The following is a 19,206-nucleotide window of genomic DNA, read 5'->3' as shown; positions in this document are numbered from 1 at the left end:
CCACACAGGCTGGAGAATTACTCGACTTTAACAGAGAGAATTACAAAATTCCACATACATTATCTGATCTTCTCTCTTCTGCCCATTCAACTCTGACCCTACAACCTGTCTTTTTGCAGTGCATACCCTAGATATATGCATTAATGTAGCAAATCAATAACCCGATCTTCCAATTGAGTGTCTTAGTCTGGACAAAAAGCATTTTTTTAATGCATTTAGTTTTTCTCTCTGTAATTTTTAGGTTGATTTCTTTTGAATTATTTAGGATTCCCATGCAAAGACTCTATAGTTATTGTGGGTTTGATGCAAACACCATGATTCCAGTCACAAAGAAGAATATCTGGATAGCTTCATTATATACTGGTGACTTCTCTTGTACTTGTGTCCAGTGAAGGCCATCCTCTCTGCCATGGAGAATATTCATCCCCCTGTTTTATGCCAAACTGACATCCTTAATTAAGTGAGTACCTGGTTCTAGAGATAGAAGGGAAGAAAAACAAGGAAGGGGGCCCTGAGATCACCTAGTTCAATCTCCTCATTTTACAGATAAGGAAACTAAGAACCAAAGGGGTTAAAACACTTTCCAGAAGCCACTCATCTAAAAACCATCAAAGGCAAGTCTTTAATCAAATACAGTGGAACACATTTATCTCTGTGGTGAAACATGTGCCCTCTTAAGATGTAGTCATATAATATGTACAGTTGACAAAAAAAAATTAGAGTAATTTAAACTCAAGACTATAAAATTTGAATTAATATTAAGTTAACTTTTATTAATTACTAGACAGTTTTGTGCTAATCATGCATGAGTGATCCTTCTTTTGGGGAAGGGAGAATTATTTTTTTCTTTGCTGTAAGTCAACAAATGCATTTTTATAAAAACGAAGAAACACAGTAGAATCTATTTGATGAGTCAGTCATTATATTATCATACAATAATACCATTATATTATATGATAATGAAATAGGAATTTGTGTAAATAATTACTTGCTAAGTTATTTGTCTTATCCTTTTTAGTATTTGCATCAAAGATATATATGATATTAAGTATCTGAGGCTGACTTTGAACTTGGGTCCTTCTGACTCCAAGGTCAGTAATCTATCCACTGTGCCACCTAGCTGGGCAGCTGTGTGACTTTAGGAAAAGTCACTTCTTCCTGATTACCTTGCATATAGGGTCATCTCCAGTCATTCCAATTCATATCTGGCCATTGGAACCAGATAACTCCGGAAAAGAAAATGACTTAGCACAGCACCCCCTCACTCAAATCCAATTCATGTGCTTATAATGGCATGACCACCCTGATGTCATTGTCTTCTTCAAGAATGAAGGACAAACAATATACATAATATGTTTACAGATAATTTTCACAAAGATTTTTTTCATTATGAAAGAATAGGCATAGGATCAGTAGTTATATTCTCTCCATTGCCTTTGGGGCTAATAGTATTGTTTATTTTTTTCCCCATTCTTTAAATATCTTCCTTTTCCAGAAATGGCCTAAAGAGCAATCTCTCAATGTTTTCAAGATTGTACCACAGACACAGCTGTCCTCAGTTTTCATCGACTCTAGCCCTTCTTGTTGACTTTGTCTCAAATCTCTTTTCATCTTTTTCCTATAGCAACACATTAGGGAGAGGCATTTTAGGGTCCAAATAGGGTGATTCCCCTGTCCTTGATGATAAAAGGAGTGTATTTATAGAAACAGTGACAAATTTATTCCATTTTAAAATCTATTTATTGTTTTCATACCAGCTTCATCCATGGCTGCTCTTGGGACAATTTGGTTCACTTATGTCACACACCAACTTTTCTTTAGACTTGATTATTTTTCTACTGTTTGCCCTCAGTTTATAATAACATTTGTACAGCATTTTTTTCATCCTCTTTCATACCACTTGAAAATAATTTTTATTAAAAACTGGCATTGGTATGTCTCTCTATATGGGGAACTAATTAAGAATTTATTAAAGACCTATTATTAAACACCAAGTTCTGTCTTAAGTACTTTTTATAAATATTTGATTCTTACAGCAACCTGGAAAGTAGATTCCCCTTTTACAGTTGATTAAAAAAAATGGACAAATATTAAGTAACTTACTAAGGGTTATAAAACTAATAAGTATTTGAGGCAGGATTTGAACTCAGGTTTTTTTTTTTTGTTTTTTTGATCTTTTTCTTTTTTTAGGAAAATGGGATAAAGTGACTTGCCTGATGTCATACAGCTAGCAAGTATCAAGTATCTGAGGCCTAATTTGAATTCAGGTTCTCTTGACTCCAGGGCCAGTGTTCTATCCACTGTACCACCCAGGTTTCCTACAAATTTAGGTCTTTCTGACTACAAGTCTCCATATCTCCTTTACTATACCACCTAGCAACTTCATGGTGTATCATTCAAGTATCCCCTGGCTACTACAGTTTCTAGATTTCCTTTGTCTCCTCATCATACATACAATTACAACAATTGTATTACATATAATATAATTGCCATGTGGAATTTCTTGCCATTATTTCAGGGAGTCATCAAAAACTGCCAATATGGAAATCATCACTTAACTACTACATACTTATAGATTCAATATATAAGTAACAAATAAATAAAAATATATTTATGCTCTGAGGAATGAAAAACAAAAAGTAACTAACAGTAATGCTTTGGAAATTGTCTTGATAGATCTTGACCATCTATGATTCCTTTATTTCTTCAATTCAATTTAATTTCTTTCAGATTCTGTATATATATATATATATATATATATATGTAGAGAGAGAGAGATACTTTTACAAGCATACTTTTCAAAATGACAAAAAATGTCAGAAGGATATATATTCAGTATGATTATGATATGAAATGAAAAGGCATTAATAAAATTTTTGTTTTTCTTTCACTTTTTATATAATTAATGTCATTGCCATCAAGACAAATAATTTCCATCAGCATTTCTTTCCTAAAGAGACATTCTGAAGAACAAATTTTACTTTTATAGACAAAATGAATTAAAAAAAAAGAAAAAATCAGAATAGCTGGTAACTATGCTCTCAAAAGAATGAAAATGTGCATAATGTTTATGAATATCCTACCTATTCAAAGGGGCAGGATGGGATATGGGTATCTTCTCATAGCTTCTTTTGAACCATGTTTATTCTTTACCATTTTGCAAAATTCACTTTTCTTTCCTAAGTAATTTTTGTTTTCTGGTTTATCAGATACTAGGTAACTGTCATTGTTGTTGGCTCTCTTTTGCCTAGTCTATGCCATTGAGCTACCTTTCTAATTTTTAACCATCACCAAATGATTTTAAAAACTGCTGCTTTAGGGACAGCTAGGTGGCGCAGTGGATAGAGCACTGGCCCTGGGGTCAGGAGTACCTGAGTTCAGATTGGGCCTCAGACACTTAATAATTACCTAGCTCTGTGGCCTTGGGTAAGCCAATTAACCCCATTTGCGTTGAAAAAAAAATCTAAAAAAAACCTGCTGCTTTAGAATATAAATAGCAATATATAAGTATTATTGCCATTTCATCCTAATTCTTTTTATCATTTTCCTTTATATTAATAGGTCTTTTCTTTATTATTTTTCTTTTGCAAGGCAATGGGGTTAAGTGGCTTGCCCAAGGCCACACAGCTAGGTAATTATTAAGTGTCTGAGGCCCCATTTGAATTCAGGTACTCCTGACCCCAGGGCCAGTGCTCTATCCACTGCACCACCTAGCCGCCCCAGGTCTTTTATTGTCCAATGAAAATTTGTCTCTAATTCTATAAATATTTCTTTGATAATTTGTAAACCATAACATGAAAACTATAAATTAACTTTGGCAGTATTATTACTTTTATTACATTGGACAATTTTCCTGCAGTTTATATGGGTTGTATGTGAAATAGGCAGCTATTTTTCAATAAATTATTCCAGACAGGAAAAAATAGATTTTAGGACTAGAATGAAAACAATGAAAACACCTCTGCTTTCATATATTAGATTATTTTTCTTAAGAAAATATTAACCTGGTGCCTAAAAATAATCTAAATGAGAAAGCTACTTATGCCCCAATCACTCTTCCATCAGATAAACCTTACATATTTTATGAATTTAATCTGTGATAAAAATTAAGTCAAAATAGTATGTAGATGTTCTGTGGACAGACCAGTTTCCAGTTTTGAAAATTAAATCTCCTATGATCAAATTTTATTCATGGCAGTAACTAAAAAAGTCACTTTAATTAACTTAATTAATTTCTGCAATATCATACTATGCTAAAATCTATAATTAAATCTCATTTGTTTTGCTACAAGATAGAAAATTTTGATCTCTACCTATGTTACAGTTGAAAAAAAATCGATGTTATCAATCTTGTGCTTATCTTTGGCTAGCATCAGCCAATCTTCTAACTTCTAGGAATAAGAATATCCCATGTGATTCTGAGATTAAGTGCTAGAAGGGATCTCAGACATCACATACTTCAATCTCTCATTTTACAGATTAACTGAGATCTAGAATAGTTAAGGAACCACCCCAAGTTCACAGAGGTAGCAAACTGAAAATTTGAATTTGAATAGAGATCACTTCATTGCAAGATCCAAGAATCTTTCTATTTTACATTACTGTCTTAACTTTGTCTTTAATGTCAACTTAGTATTTTAAGTCTATAGATAGTCAAAGAATTATCAACAGGTTTTTTCTAAATTTTTGTTTCTTGTCTCAAATATATATGACTTTCATTTAACCTTATTTAATAAATAGAGGTATGTAAATTTTAGTTATGAATTCCAGGAAGATAATAATGAGAGTCTATACTAATATATCAGAATTTATCCTTAGACGCTAAAATGATTTTTTCTAAAACCATGCCATAAATACTCTGAATAATGTAAACAATTAGATTTATTAGTTTACACAATGATAACATAAATTATGAATTTGAGGACTCCATCTAAAACCCTACTTCAATGCTTCATGAGCTCAAACAAAGGGAAGGTAAACTCTGTAAGATTCTATAAGAGAAAAAAGGCCTAAAATCCACAACTATCAAAAGATAAAATAACTTTCAAAGAATTAGCAAACAATAAACTCAGAGGGATTTATCATTAGAAGATTGGTCAACATGTTGTTCATTTCCCCCCCATTATCAACTCATGAAATAGGCTTCTAAGATGTAGTAGTGGATGAAATCTGAAGGGTTACTTAGAGTATAGCTGATGAAGCCACTGATCCTTGGAAAAAAACAGGTAAATTTGAGATTCTCTTCATGCATAATGGATCCCTTTGACACTTTACCAATCTCTGATTTGAGTTAAAATTATTGGGGCTAAAATATTTCATCCCCCTGCAGCCAACCTGGTGATGAGCTTCTCATCATGTATTTGGTAGTTTTTAAATCTTAGGAAATATTAGTTCATTACCCATGCTTTTGTAAATACCTTGAACCTGCTTGAAGTTTTTCTCTGTTCACATAAAAAATATTACATCCGAGAGCGACCATGGTATGTAGGGCTAAAGGGCAACGCATCAGAGCCAGGAGGTCATCTATTCCAATTCTATTCCATACTGTGTTCCTACAGTAGAGTCACACAATCTTTCAATGCCTTCCTAAATCTATAAATGACAAATAGATTTCTACTCTGGTCGAGGAAATTCCTGCACTAGAAGTTTCCTACATTATGAAATTAAAAAAATCCCATGAAATATTTTGTAGAATTTCTTTGTTGTGGTTGAATTCTTGGTCAACAACCAAACTTATTACAGAATAAGCACTCCATGATCAATGTGTAAGTTTACATAAATTTCAAACATGATGACAGTAAGTAGGCTGGATTAAGAATTTCAACTCAGAAATGTTCATTTATCATGAGTGCAATTCTTCATTGGGATTGCATTGCCTAAAACAATTCCCAAAGACTTAAAAAACAGAGAAAGCAATAATGAGTGAATTGGTGATTGCATTGATTTGGTGAATTCTTTTTTTAATTTTAATTTTTTTATTGAATTTTACAATTTTCCCCCTAATCTTGATTTAGTGAATTCTTAAGTGAGGAAGCTCCCTCTACTAATGCAAGTTTTTATGTTCTCTGCAGCATATAATCCTAGAGAACTCCCAGGGTTGTCAAATTCAGATAGAAACAAGCTTCCACTAACCCATATGGAATGATCACTGCAGGTCACATATTGTTAGTTTTAAAATACATTGTTACCTAGGTTTTATTTATTTATTTTCAATATTTGCCAACTACTTTTTTTAAAAGTTTTTTCCCCCAAGGCAATGGGGTTAAGTGACTTGCCCAAGGCCACACAACTAGGTAATTATTAAATGTCTGAGGTCAAATTTGAACTCAGGTCCTCCTGACTTCAGGGCTGGTTCTCTATCCACTGCACCACCTAGCTACCCCTGCTAACTACTTTCTAATGTGGTTTGGATTTACAAGCAATCTAAGTGTTAAACTACTCAGTCCTACAGCATACAGAGTTTAAGTGATTTGCTTGGGGTCACACAGACACAGATTGTCTCTCATACAGTACTTCAACCTGGTTTTCCTGTTTCTGAAGCCGGGTCCCAATCACTGCTTCTCTGGAGACAATTGAAAAAAAGAAAAACAAAATACTTCAAAGAGGCTGCCAATACCTAGACTACATTGTGCAAATGAAAGTCAGCAAAGATAAAGTAGTGTCCTTCTATTACTACTACCACCACTTCTACTTCACACTCCTTTTAATTTAAGTTAATTTGGTAGAATTGTTTTTTCAAATCAGAGTGAAGTAGAACAGAGCACATGTTTATTTGGCTGACAATGAGAATGAAATAGAGGGAATAAATAAAAAAATAGTTATCTCATGGGAAAAATAATTCCAAAATGATGCCTTTAGAAGAAAGATACAAATATCACTTAAAGTCATTAGATAGTTCAAAATATTACATCTTGCCATAAGAGAACTTGAATAATGCTATGATAAGAATAATGTGGAAAATGGGAAGAATTAATTTCAACAAAAATTTGCTCCCGGTTTACTAGCTTAAATAAATAAAATTTTCAAGTTCCCTTTGTTATTATTCAATGAAAAGAGAAGAAAAATAATTGTGTTTATGGTACAGAGTACTTAATATAAATACAATAAAGCAAATAAATTAATTAGAATATACATGTCATTTCACATGAAAAAACATATCATCCAATTGATTATATTAATATACATGTGTGTGTTCCCACACACAACCAATTAAAAATATATCATTTTATCATTACAGATATGTTTTAATTTCTATTTTTTCTAATTAGTTGAAGTGCATGTGCTCACACACATCTACCTTTGCATGTGTACATTGCATGAACAATGTACACAAATATACATATATAGAGACAATATATATATATATATATTCATGTGTTGTATCTAAATATGTATATATGTATTTATATAGATAGAGAGTTTACTACTTCCTTACAGGCTTTGCTCTACTAAGGTGTTTTTAATATAAATCAAAGTTAATATTCTAAAATAGAGTGAAGGGACATTGCTTATCTTCAGTATTTTTAAAGACAAAGTATGTTTTAACTAATGCACCAAAAGAACATGGAGCAATTTAAAGCAAAGGAGAGAAAGTGCTGAAATATCCATATACAAATACACTCAGACTTGAGACAATTACCAGCTTTGCATACTTGATCAAATAAATGACTTTTCTGTTTTATTTTCTCATTTGTCAAAAGATAACTACTACCTCCACTGCCTATCTTAAGGTGCTGCTACGAGCAAAGAATTATATTTTTGCTATGAGCAAAAGAATTATTGTCTATAACTATAAAGCAATACCCAAGGATCATGAAATGGCAATAGTAGTGTGACGGACAGACATAAGTAAATTAGAAGCCAGAAGACCTGGCCTAAAATCCTGGCACCAGCCATAGTCTGTCATCATTCCACCGCTTGGAGAGTCAGATAATAATGCTTACACTAAATTCATGCCAAAGGATTAGAGTGAAGAAAATGGTTGACAAACTGTAAAGAACTATAGAAATGTGACTTATTGTTAGAAAATTTACAAAGTAAAGGTGCAATTACTCTCCTCTCTGGAGAAATCTCATTTTCCTATCCTGTTTCTTAATAACTCTGAAGAGTCATATTTTATCAGAGAGATGGTAGAATTCCTTGACTTTCAATATTTTTTTTATTCAACTTTATTTTATTTTAGGATCAGAATTCTCTCCCTTCTATTTCCACCTACATTCTTTTCTTTTTTTTAAATTTATTTAAGGCAATGAAGTTAAGAGTGACTTGCCCAAGGTCACACAGCTAGGCGATTATTAAGTGTCTAAGGCCAGATTTGAAGTCAGGTCCTCCTGACTCCAGGGTCAGTGCTCTATCCACTATGCCAACTAGCTGCCACCATTCTTTTGCAATGCTAACAAAAATAATATTTTTGCTCCAATAATAATTTATTTATTCATTGAAGTTTCAACTTGTCTAAGTCTATCCATGGTATCTCAATTCAAATTATCCATAAAAATCACAATATCATATATGCAGTGAAATGGGGGAAGTTTTTTATTTTTGTTTTATCTTCCCTAATGTAAACATTAGATACAAGCTAGTAATTAACTTTAATTGCTTAAGGGACATCTCAAAGTCACCCTTACCTTCTACCCTTCCCCACAAAAAATGAGCCTTAAAATTATATTACTTACTGGTGCAAGAAGGGTATAATGGATGCAGAACCCAGGTTCAGAAGGAAAGTATTCATCAGAGACAAATCTTATCCTGATTTGATTTCCTTTGGAGATCTGTTTCCCTGGGACAGCACTGGAGCCACACCATCGCCCTAAAATTGTCCCATCACTTGGCTCCTCAATTTCTACAAAGTCATACCTGTAAAGAGGAAAAAAAAATTTGACACAGGTGTGTGCTACAAGACTTGGACAATATTAATTCACATTTTTGGATGCTAAAAACCCACTTATTAAAACTATGAGCTAATCCTAACTTCTACTAGGTTAAACACAAAGTTACATATTCCAAAAAAGGAAACACTGAAGATGAGTTTATATTGGAGGAGAGGGGGTGTTATGAGTCTTTGCTCTTGACTTTTCAAACTGGGCTGCTTACAATGACCAAATTTAGTAGATGTTTTCCAACTGTCTACTTTACTCTTTTATAAAAAACTATAAAAACTCAGTCTGTCCTTAATTCTTAAGTATTTTCCCTTATCACTATGTGAGTATCTGATGCTGATAATTTTACACCAATCTACAATTGCTAATCTTACTTCCTACTATAACTACAAACTTACACTTTGTTGCAATCAGGTCAAGCTATAAGATCTTTCCCTAAATGACATTATATCATTCTCAGCCATCCATCAGTGAAAGGACCATTACTCTGATCTGAACCATACACCCTTCTCAATATCTATCCAAATCCTACTCGTACATTCTTTGAGACCAAGTCCTATTTCATTGTGATCTTTTCTTTACTTGAAATCTATTTGTGCTTCCTCATTTGACACATATACTATCTGACATTCATTACTAAGGTTGCTTGTGTGTATACATACATGAATATATATATACATACAAACACAAGCACATACATACGTATGTATGAACAGATGAATATTAAGCACTAAGATAGATATTAAAGATCATATAATTCAACTTCTCACTTTCCAAATAATAAAGCTGAGAAAAAATCAATCATTTAACATTTTTTAAGCACTTCTTTGTACCAGTGCTAAGCAATGGACGGTGCTTGCTCAAGGTGAAAAAACATTTAAAGTAAATTAAATCAATCAGAATGACTTTTATTAAGCAACAGGCACTATGTTAGGTCCTTGCAATACAGAGATAAAGTGAAACCGTATCCTTCCTCAAGAAATTTATGTCTGTTTTGTTTGTGGAGGGTGGGGGTATAACTTGCGTATATATATATATATATATATATATATATATATATATATATATGCAAAAATATACACAGAATAAAAGAGAATGCACAGAGAATGAACAAGAAGAGAGGAAGTGGTAAAAATGAAAGGAGAAAGCTTTCTTCTAGTAGTTTAATTGTTTAGGGAGGTAGATTTAACATGTTTAAGGGTCAAGAAAGATTTAAAATTTTCCTCTTTTTATTATTAGGGAGTAAAGCTAATCGTTTTCTAAAGTAGATGCAGTATAAGAGCCATCAAATAGGAAGAAGTTAGAGATCAGATGAATTTGGAACCCTTTTGTTAGGGGGAAAAAGATGGTATAGAGACAAGAATACATGGACTTGTCAGCCTAAAAAGGTTAACTCTTCAATAGAGATAAGAAAAATAGGAGAGACTAAGGAATCAAAGAGAAAGATTCAAACCTAGCTACTCTGGATACTAAATTCAGTGTCCTGTTCACCAAAGTCATTTACAATTTCATCTCCACAAGGTCAGTTTTTTAATGCTATTTTAATTTTATTTTTCCAATTATATGCAAAGAGAGTTTTCAATATTCATTCTTTTTTAAGCTTTTAAATTCTATATGTTTTACTACCCTCTCTTCCTTCCCCCTCCCCATGATAAAGAACCATCTAAAATAGGTTGTACATGTTTGCATGCTTGTTTAACATTTTTTCCATATTAGTCAAGTTGGGAAAGAAGAATTACAACTAAGAGGGAAAAAATACCAGGAGAAAGAATAAAAACATAAAATAAACTTTTAAAAAATGAACATAGAGGTGGCTAGGTGGTGCAGTAGATAGAGCACCGGCCCTGGAGTCAGGAGTACCTGAGTTCAAATCTGACCTTGGTCACTTAATAATTACCTAGTTGTGTGGCCTTGGAAAAAAAAAATCTAAAAAAAATGAACATAGTGTGATTTGCTTTGCATTCAAGATTCACAGTTTTTTTCTCTGGATATGGATGGCATTTTCCATTACAAGTCTTTTAGGGTTGTCCTTGATTACTGAACTGCTGAGAGGAGATGAGTCCATTAAAATTTATCATCTTACAATGTTGCTATTAATGTGTATAATGTTCTTTTATTTCTGCTTACTTCACTCAGTATCAGTTTATACAAGTCTTTGCAGGCTTTTCTGAAGTTCACCCTCATGATTTCTTTTTTTTTTCTTTTTAAACTTTTAAATGTATTTATTTATTTTGAATTTTACAATTTTTCCCCTTATCTCCCTTCCCCACCCCATAGAAGGTAGCCTGTTAGTCTTTACATTGTTTCCATGGTTTACATTGATTTAAGTTGAATGGGATGAGAGAGAAATCATAACTTTAAGGAATAAATAAAGTATAAGAGATAGCAAAATTTCATAATAAGATAATTTTTTTTTTTAATTAAAGGTAATATTTTTTTGGTCTTTGTTCAACTCCACAATTCTTTCTCTGGATACAGATAGTATGCTGGATTTCAGATACCCCAAAATTGTGCCTGACTGTTGCACTGAAGGAACACCCACATGATTTCTTACAGAACAATAGTTTTCCATATTCATTTTTATTTTTATTTTTTATTTTTTAGGTATTTGCAAGGCAAATTGGGTTAAGTGGCTTGCCCAAGGCCACACAGCTAGGTAATTATTAAGTGTCTGAGACCACATTTTAACCCAGGCACTCCTGACTCTAGGGCTGGTGCTTTATCCACTGTGCCACCTATCTGCCCCATCCACCTAGCCACCCCTCCATATTCAAATATGATAATTTGTTCATTCATTCCCCAACTGATGGACATTCCCTCTACTTCCAATTTTTTGCCCCTACAGAAAGAGTTGTTCTGAATATTTTTGTACATGTGGGTCTTTTCCCCTTTTTATGGTCTCTTTGGGGTGGTATTGCTAGATCAAAGGCTGTGCACAATAAGTTTGCCCTTTGAGCATAGTTCCATATTGTTAGGTAGAATGGTTGGATCAGTTCACAACTCTACCAATAGAGCATAGGTGTCCTAGTTTCCCCATATCCTCTCCAATATTGACCATTTTCTTTTATTTTTGTCAAATTGACCAATCTGATAAGCCTGGGTTGTTTTAATTTGTATTTCTCTAATCAATAATGATTTAGAATATTTTTTCACTTGACTATATATAGTTTTAATTTCTTCACCTGAAAATTGCCTATTCCTATTCTTTGACTATTTGTCAATTGGAGAATGACTTGTATTCTCATAATTTTGACTTGGTTCTCCCTATATTTTGAAAATGAGAACTTTATCAGAAACACTAGCTGTGAAAATTTTTTTCCCAACTTTCTGCATTCCTTCTAATCTTTGTTGCACTGATTAATTTAAATGTAACATTTTGCAATTTATAATGTTCTCTATTTCTTGTGTGATCATAAATCCTCCTTCCTCCATGGATTTGACATATAGACTATTCCATAAGGTCAGTTTTATACTTCTCTATAGCCCTAACAGAATTGGGGAAGAGGGAGTGTTTAGTAATTTAGGTTCAAGATTAGAACTGAATGAGGTACTTGTAGCCCATCTAACAGTTTGCAAATTGAGTTTACTTAGCCATAACAAGGACAGGATGTTCACAGAGCATAAAGTAGAAGTTGTGAAAAGTATAGCCTTTGTCTTCCTATGGAAATGAGTCAGGATTCCCTTGTTTACTATAGAAATGAGTCTGGACTTACAGGATGAAGAGATATTTTCCAAGTCTGAGGCACTCCTCCTTAATCTTTTTTATGTCCCCTAGGTGACTGGAAATTCAGTTCAAGAAGCATAAGCTTTAATCCCTGAACTAATCAAGTCAAAACACAGTATTTTCTTTCTTTCTTTTTGTTTTGTTTTTCTTTTTTAGGGGAAAACAAAACAAGACAACTATCCTAGCCTATAAAGCAGGGACACAGGGAAGCAGTGCTCTTATCACAGATGACTTCCTAGTAATTTTCCGATGAATTTTGACTCTCTTGCTTAACTATACTGACCTAAAATTAGAGCATTTAAAAAAGATTGGTAAGCATATAAAAATAAATATGTTATAATTGTTTTCTGGTTGTTGAGTTCCTGGTCATCACAGCTTTAACCAAATTCCAATTTCTATTAGGTTAAACATATAATTATATAATATAGAGTATTCCATATTTACAAAATAACTTATGATTCCTACCAGTAAGGAGATCAGAGATATAAACAAATGAAAAATGAATTCACTATATTATATAGCAAAGTCAATAATACCGAAGCCAACTATTATAATTGTTTCAAGACTTGGGAAGGGGGAAGGAAGACTAAAAGCCATAAGAGGGGGGCAGCTAGGTGGCACAGTGGATAGAGCACCGGCTCTGGATTCAGGAGTACCTGAGTTCAAAACTGGCCTCAAACACTTAATAAATTACCTAACTGTGTGGCCTTGGGCAAGCCACTTAACCCCATTGCCTTGCAAAAACTAAAAAAAAAAAAAAAAAAAAAAAAAGACATAAGAGGAAGTAGAAAAATATTTAAGCTCAAACTTTTTTGAATAAGCATTGTCAATTGCTACTTTTAACTAAGAGTGGTATTTATGTGTAGATTATTTACAAGTACTACAATGCTACAATTCATAAAATTGCTGCTTGTTCTAAATTTGGCAGGTAAATCTGGCCTAATCTGAGACGTAGCTCTCATTAGTTCAAGGACAGTTAGATTTCAAGCATTACTAGTAACTTGTATCACACAAGATTTTGTAAATTTTTCTTATGAAGACCACCCCCAACAAAAAAAGGCCAACTTTTTTTCTCCTAGAAAAAGATTCTTGATTTGCAGAGATAAATAAAACTAGAACCTAAAACATAATTCTCCAAAAGCTGTTGGATTCTCTGTTGTTTTCCCTTGTGATTATTTGACCTAGCACCAATTATTCTTTTTCTTAATTTTAAAAAGGTTTTATTTTATCTTGAGTTTTACAATTTCCCCCCCAATCTTGCTTCCCTCCCCCCACCTCCCAGAAGGTAATTTGTTAGTCTTTATATCATTCCCATATTATGCATCGAACTAAGTTGAATGTGATGAGAAGGAAATCATATCCTTAAGGAAGAAACATAACATGAGATATAGCAGAATTACATAATAAGACAATTTTTTAAAATTAATTTTACATAGAAAGTCTTTGGTCTTTGTTCAAACTCCACAATTTTTTCTCAGGATATAGATGGTATTCACCATCACAAATATCCCAAAATTGTGCCTAATTGTTGCCCTGTTGGTATGGGCAAGTCCATTAAAGTTGATCATCATTCCCACGTTGCTGTTAGGGAGTACACTGTTCTTCTGGTTCTGCTCATCTCACTCAGCATCAGTTCATGCAAATCATTCCAGATTTCCCTAAATTCCCATCCCTCTTGGTTTCTAATAGAACAATAGTGTTCTGTCACATACATATACCACAGTTTGTTAAGCCATTCCCCAATTAATGGACATTCCCTCAGTTTCCATTTCTTTGCCACCACAAACAGAGCTGCTATGAACATTTTTGTTCAGGTGATGTTTTTATCCTTTTTTTCATAATCTCTTCAGGATATAGACCCCAGTAGTGGTATTGCTGGATCAAAGGGTATGCACATTTTTTGTTCCTCTCTGTGTGTAATTCCAAATTGCTCTCCAGAAAGGTTGGATGAGTTCACAGCTCCACCAACAATATATTAGTGTCCCAGATTTTCCACATACCTTTCATTGATCATTGTCCTTTCTGGTCATATTGGCCAGTCTGAGAGGTGTGAGGTGGTACCTCAGAGATGTTTTAATTTGCATTACTCTAATAATTAGTGATTTGGAGCCATTTTTTCATCTGGCTATGGATTGCTTTGATTTACTTATCTGTAAATTACCTTTGCATAACCTTTGACCATTTGTCAATTGGGGAATGGCTTGTCTTTTTTTTTTTTAATTTGACTCAGTTCTCTGTATATTTTAGAAATAAATCCTTTGTCAGAAACACTAGTCTCAAAAATTGTTTCCCAATTTACTACATTTCTTTTGATCTTGGTTACAGTGGTTTTGTCTGTGCAAAAACTTTTTAATGTAATCAAAATTGTCTAGTTTATTTTTAATGGTGTTCTCCATCTCTTTCTTGGCCATAAATTGCTTCCCTTTACATAGATTTGACAGGTAAATTACTCCTTGATCTTCTAGTTTGCTTATAATATTATTTTTATGTCTAAATCCTATATCCATTTGTATCTTATCTTGGTATAGGTTGTGAGGTGTTGGTCTAATCCAAGTTTCTGCCATACTAACTTCCAATTTTCCCAAAAGATTTTATCAAAGAGAGGTTTTATTCCAATAACTGGACTCTTTGGATTTATCAAACAGCAGATTACTATAATCATTTCCTGCTATTGTACCTGGTCTATTCCACTGGTCCACCACTCTATTTCTTAGCCAATGCCAGACAGTTTTGATGACTGATGCTTTATAATATAATTTTAGATCTGGTAGGGCTAGCCACCTTCTTTTACACTTTATTTCATTAAGTTCCTGGAGATTCTTGACTTTTTATTTCTCCATATGAATTTACTTACAATTTTTTCTAACTCATTAAAGTAATTTTTGGAATTTTGATTGGTAGGGCACTAAACAAGTAGTTTAATTTTGGTACAATTGTCATTTTTATTATATTTGCTTGGCCTATCCATGAGCAGCTGATATTTGCCCAGTTATTTAAGTCTGATTTTAAGGGCATGCATATTGTTCTTGAGAAAATATTAAAAGGTGTTTCTCCACTTAAGCAAAATTTGAAGTTGTAAATGTCACATTAGATTAAAATATTTTCCAAGGAACAAACAGTACTAACCCTTGATGGCAACTAAGACTGAGATATAAAAGATACTTTCTTCCAAATAAATTAAGCAATGTTTAATGTGCAAATTTTTGCTTTAGAACAATTTTCTGCTAAAGTTGTGTTAAATTTTCTTTTTTTTTCCCATTGGTAAACTTCATCTTTATAATGATTCCCAGATCTCTAAATAGCTGGCAATAAATTCTTTTTACATGTTGGTGCAAGTATGGCTCATGCATTTATTATCTCTGCTTAAGAACCAGTTTATTTTTGTATTTCATTAAAAATAAATGATAGGAACATAGTTATTAAAGGACCACAATGCACTTTGATTTTAAATCTTAGTTGAATTCAACAGATACCACTAATTGCCCCCTCATGAATTTGATGATATCCCAAATCCCAATGTCATATAACTAACTAATTCTTCAATCCATCCATCCACTGTATCATTAATGTCTTTTATTGTCAAAGGTAAAAACATTACAGCATATTATTTAACATATATTTTGTATCCCTTTTATGGTCAGAACATGAAGGATTCTCCCTCCCTTGTTTACATTCTCCTAAAGCTATAAGGCAAAGAAGTCTTTTCTTTTCAAGAGAATGGCATAGAAAATTAATTGTTGGTTGAAAATGTCAAATTTAAGTTTATATTCTTGTTATACTAGCTGTACACTGAGTATGGTATATCTATATCCATATATATATATATATATGTATATATATAATATATATAATATATATATATATATATATATTAGCAGATTTCACAGTTTTCTCTCTACCTATAACACCTGCCTTATAGATTACCTTTTTTCATTTCCAATTTTAAACAAGAAAAGGAAGTTTCTTATTTATATTTGATTCTTACATCTATAGATCAAGAATCAAATTTGTACTCATTTGATTTAGTACTACTCCACAGTCACTTTTAGAGTGAGAGCCTACAAATCTGTAATATGATATGATGGTGAAAATTTGCAGCAAATCCTAGATACTTGTTTCTGTTAAGATGGTATGAAACAACCAAGACCAAAATGAAGGGAAACAATTATCAAAAAAATTTGCATAGGCCACAATACCACAAAATGACACATGAATGTAAAAAAAAAAACAGAAAACACTATCACCCTTAAAAACAGAAAACTTCACATCCCCAGGTGACTATTCTCAAGACTCTGTAATCCTTCTAATACACTCTCAGGTATTATATTGCAATGTGCACAATTGCCCAAATCACTATTTAAAGGATTTACTAAACCTGTTTTATGAGCCAATCAAACATAACTTTCTCACGGCAACCTGATACAGTACATACAGCACTAAGTAGTTTATAATGATTACTCCCTTTCTCTAACATCTCCTCGGGGACCTATAGAGGATTTATGTTCTTTTATGTTCAACAAACAAGTCTGGTGTTGTAGACACAATTTTGGTTCTCATGTGAGAATTTAAAAGTGATGAGGGTAGTTTTCCTCAGTCTTAAGTAGAATCACAAAGAATATTCAAGAAAAATAAATTCACCACCGATAAAAATAAGAATCTCTGGGCATCCTGCCTGCCCAATAAAAATAAACCAATCTCTCAAAATAGACTATTTCTAGTCTCACTAAAATCCTGTCAATTAATTTTATCCCCATGAGTTATCTGAGCTGACAATTCTATGAAAACCTGCCAACAGGTTTAGATGTGGTCCTAAGAAGTCCTAGCAAGGAGAGAGTCTACTAGACTCTGAGCTTCTGTGAAAGATAATGAAATAAAGAAGATGACTCTTATTCTACTGTTCTATAGAAAAACCTTACTCCAGGCCTCCAACTGCTGTGTTAGAATCTCTGCATACAAAACCCCAATTGTTGCCACATGCAGAGATTTGTCAATTAAATCTGAGAACAATAAGACAGTGACAGTCAATAAATCATTGCACATGTTATGGGATACCCTAAAAATGATTTTTAACGTTAATAAAAACTTGCTGTTAAATCAAATACTTTACCATATTTATTCATGCATTTTACTTTCCTCTAAAATAGTACCAGAAATTGATTGCCATTATTTTATGTTTTTAGCCATGAAAGTTTCCTACATCTACTTTCAGTGCCTAAGAGAAGAATACTATGAATAGGAAGATATGCTAATCTACAAACAGGCCAACTACCTTTGGCCAAATTTATAACCACAGAGTATTAAATGTAGAAGGGATAACTAACACATTGAACTTGAGGTCATACCGAAATTCTCAAAATTAGTGGTATCAAACTGAAATAATACTGAGTACATATTAATTTTGGAAATTGCATATTCACATTACCTATGTTTCGTTGTATTTTTGTTTATTTTGATATAAATTACATTTTAATAACAATTTACACTTAATTACTGTAACATTTTGATCTGGTTCAGGCTGGTTTTTAAGATCATATTTGACCATTGAGTCTTGAGACACTTCTCTTCTAAACAAAATACTCTTCAAGTGGACATTGACAATTTGACTGGTAACCTTTAGTAAAGGGATAGCTAATGTTATTTTTATATAACTTTGCTTGTTTAGAAATATATTGTTCCATGAAGTGGACCTCCATTTCTCTGAAATATCAATGAATTCAAACTCTCTTCCATATAGCATATTTCAAATACATTAAGGTAGATATGAATCACTTAAAGCCAAAGGAAATTAGAACTTCTTTAAAAAGGACTTGAAGTCAATGAAAACATATTGCCTGCTTTAATTGAATAAAAGTAGTTGGGAGGCTTTGAGAAAATGACTCTTTTGTATAGAAAAGGGAGCCAGAGTTATTTCTGTTTTGGTAAGGAGATATTTATTCTGCTACTTTGACATTAAGGTAAGAAGTCTAATGCTTTGGTATTATCTTTGTTTTTGCCAAATAGAGGCAAAGTCAACTATCCGGACAAATTATTTGAAGTGATAATACAATAGTAATTATTTCACATGACTCTTTGTGAGATAAATTTAAAGCTATTTGTAAACCTCCCGGAATTATCATTATTATAATTATCCATTGTCTTCATTGTAATCATCATCATCAATTATAAACAAACCACTTTCCATAAATGATTCTTAGTAAAGACTAGAGAGCTAGTTCTGACCCTTCTACTTCCTTGATATGTTACCTTATATGAGGATCCATAGATGCATTTTAACTCCTCATGTATTGATTTCCTCATCAATAAAATGAATTGATTTAAATGATTTCAAAGACTTCTGTTAGTTATAACAAATCATTTTATTATGTGATAAAAACATAATACCCTAATAGAATAAATTAAATGATAACAATGATGATGTGATGATGATAAGCCTTTATATCTGTGCGTCACTTGAGTCTGAAAATCATATATCATTATAGTTAATGACCACAATAAATTTGAAAAGTTTGTAGTAGTAGTATTATGCCCATTTTACAGATACAAACATTTGACAGAAGTAGCAATGTTAGAGGTCAGTCTAGAGACAAACTCTTTGGGCTTTTA

The 19,206-nt window shown here is 32.6% G+C and overlaps 1 protein-coding gene across 1 annotated transcript in view; it reads right to left on the bottom strand.

Annotated features, from left to right (window-relative positions):
• The window catches only part of PDGFC (platelet derived growth factor C), a 230,939-nt gene that overhangs the window by 60,981 nt on the left and 150,752 nt on the right, over positions 1 to 19,206 (bottom strand). The window contains exon 3 of the mRNA XM_074229063.1: positions 8,676 to 8,856. Within this exon, the coding sequence (XP_074085164.1) occupies positions 8,676 to 8,856 (181 nt within the window). The remainder of the gene's footprint in view (positions 1 to 8,675; positions 8,857 to 19,206) is intronic.

The sequence above is a fragment of the Macrotis lagotis genome, chromosome 3 (genome assembly GCF_037893015.1).
Source record: "Macrotis lagotis isolate mMagLag1 chromosome 3, bilby.v1.9.chrom.fasta, whole genome shotgun sequence".
Lineage (NCBI taxonomy): Eukaryota > Metazoa > Chordata > Mammalia > Peramelemorphia > Peramelidae > Macrotis > Macrotis lagotis.
This window is presented reverse-complemented; position numbering and strand designations above follow the sequence as displayed.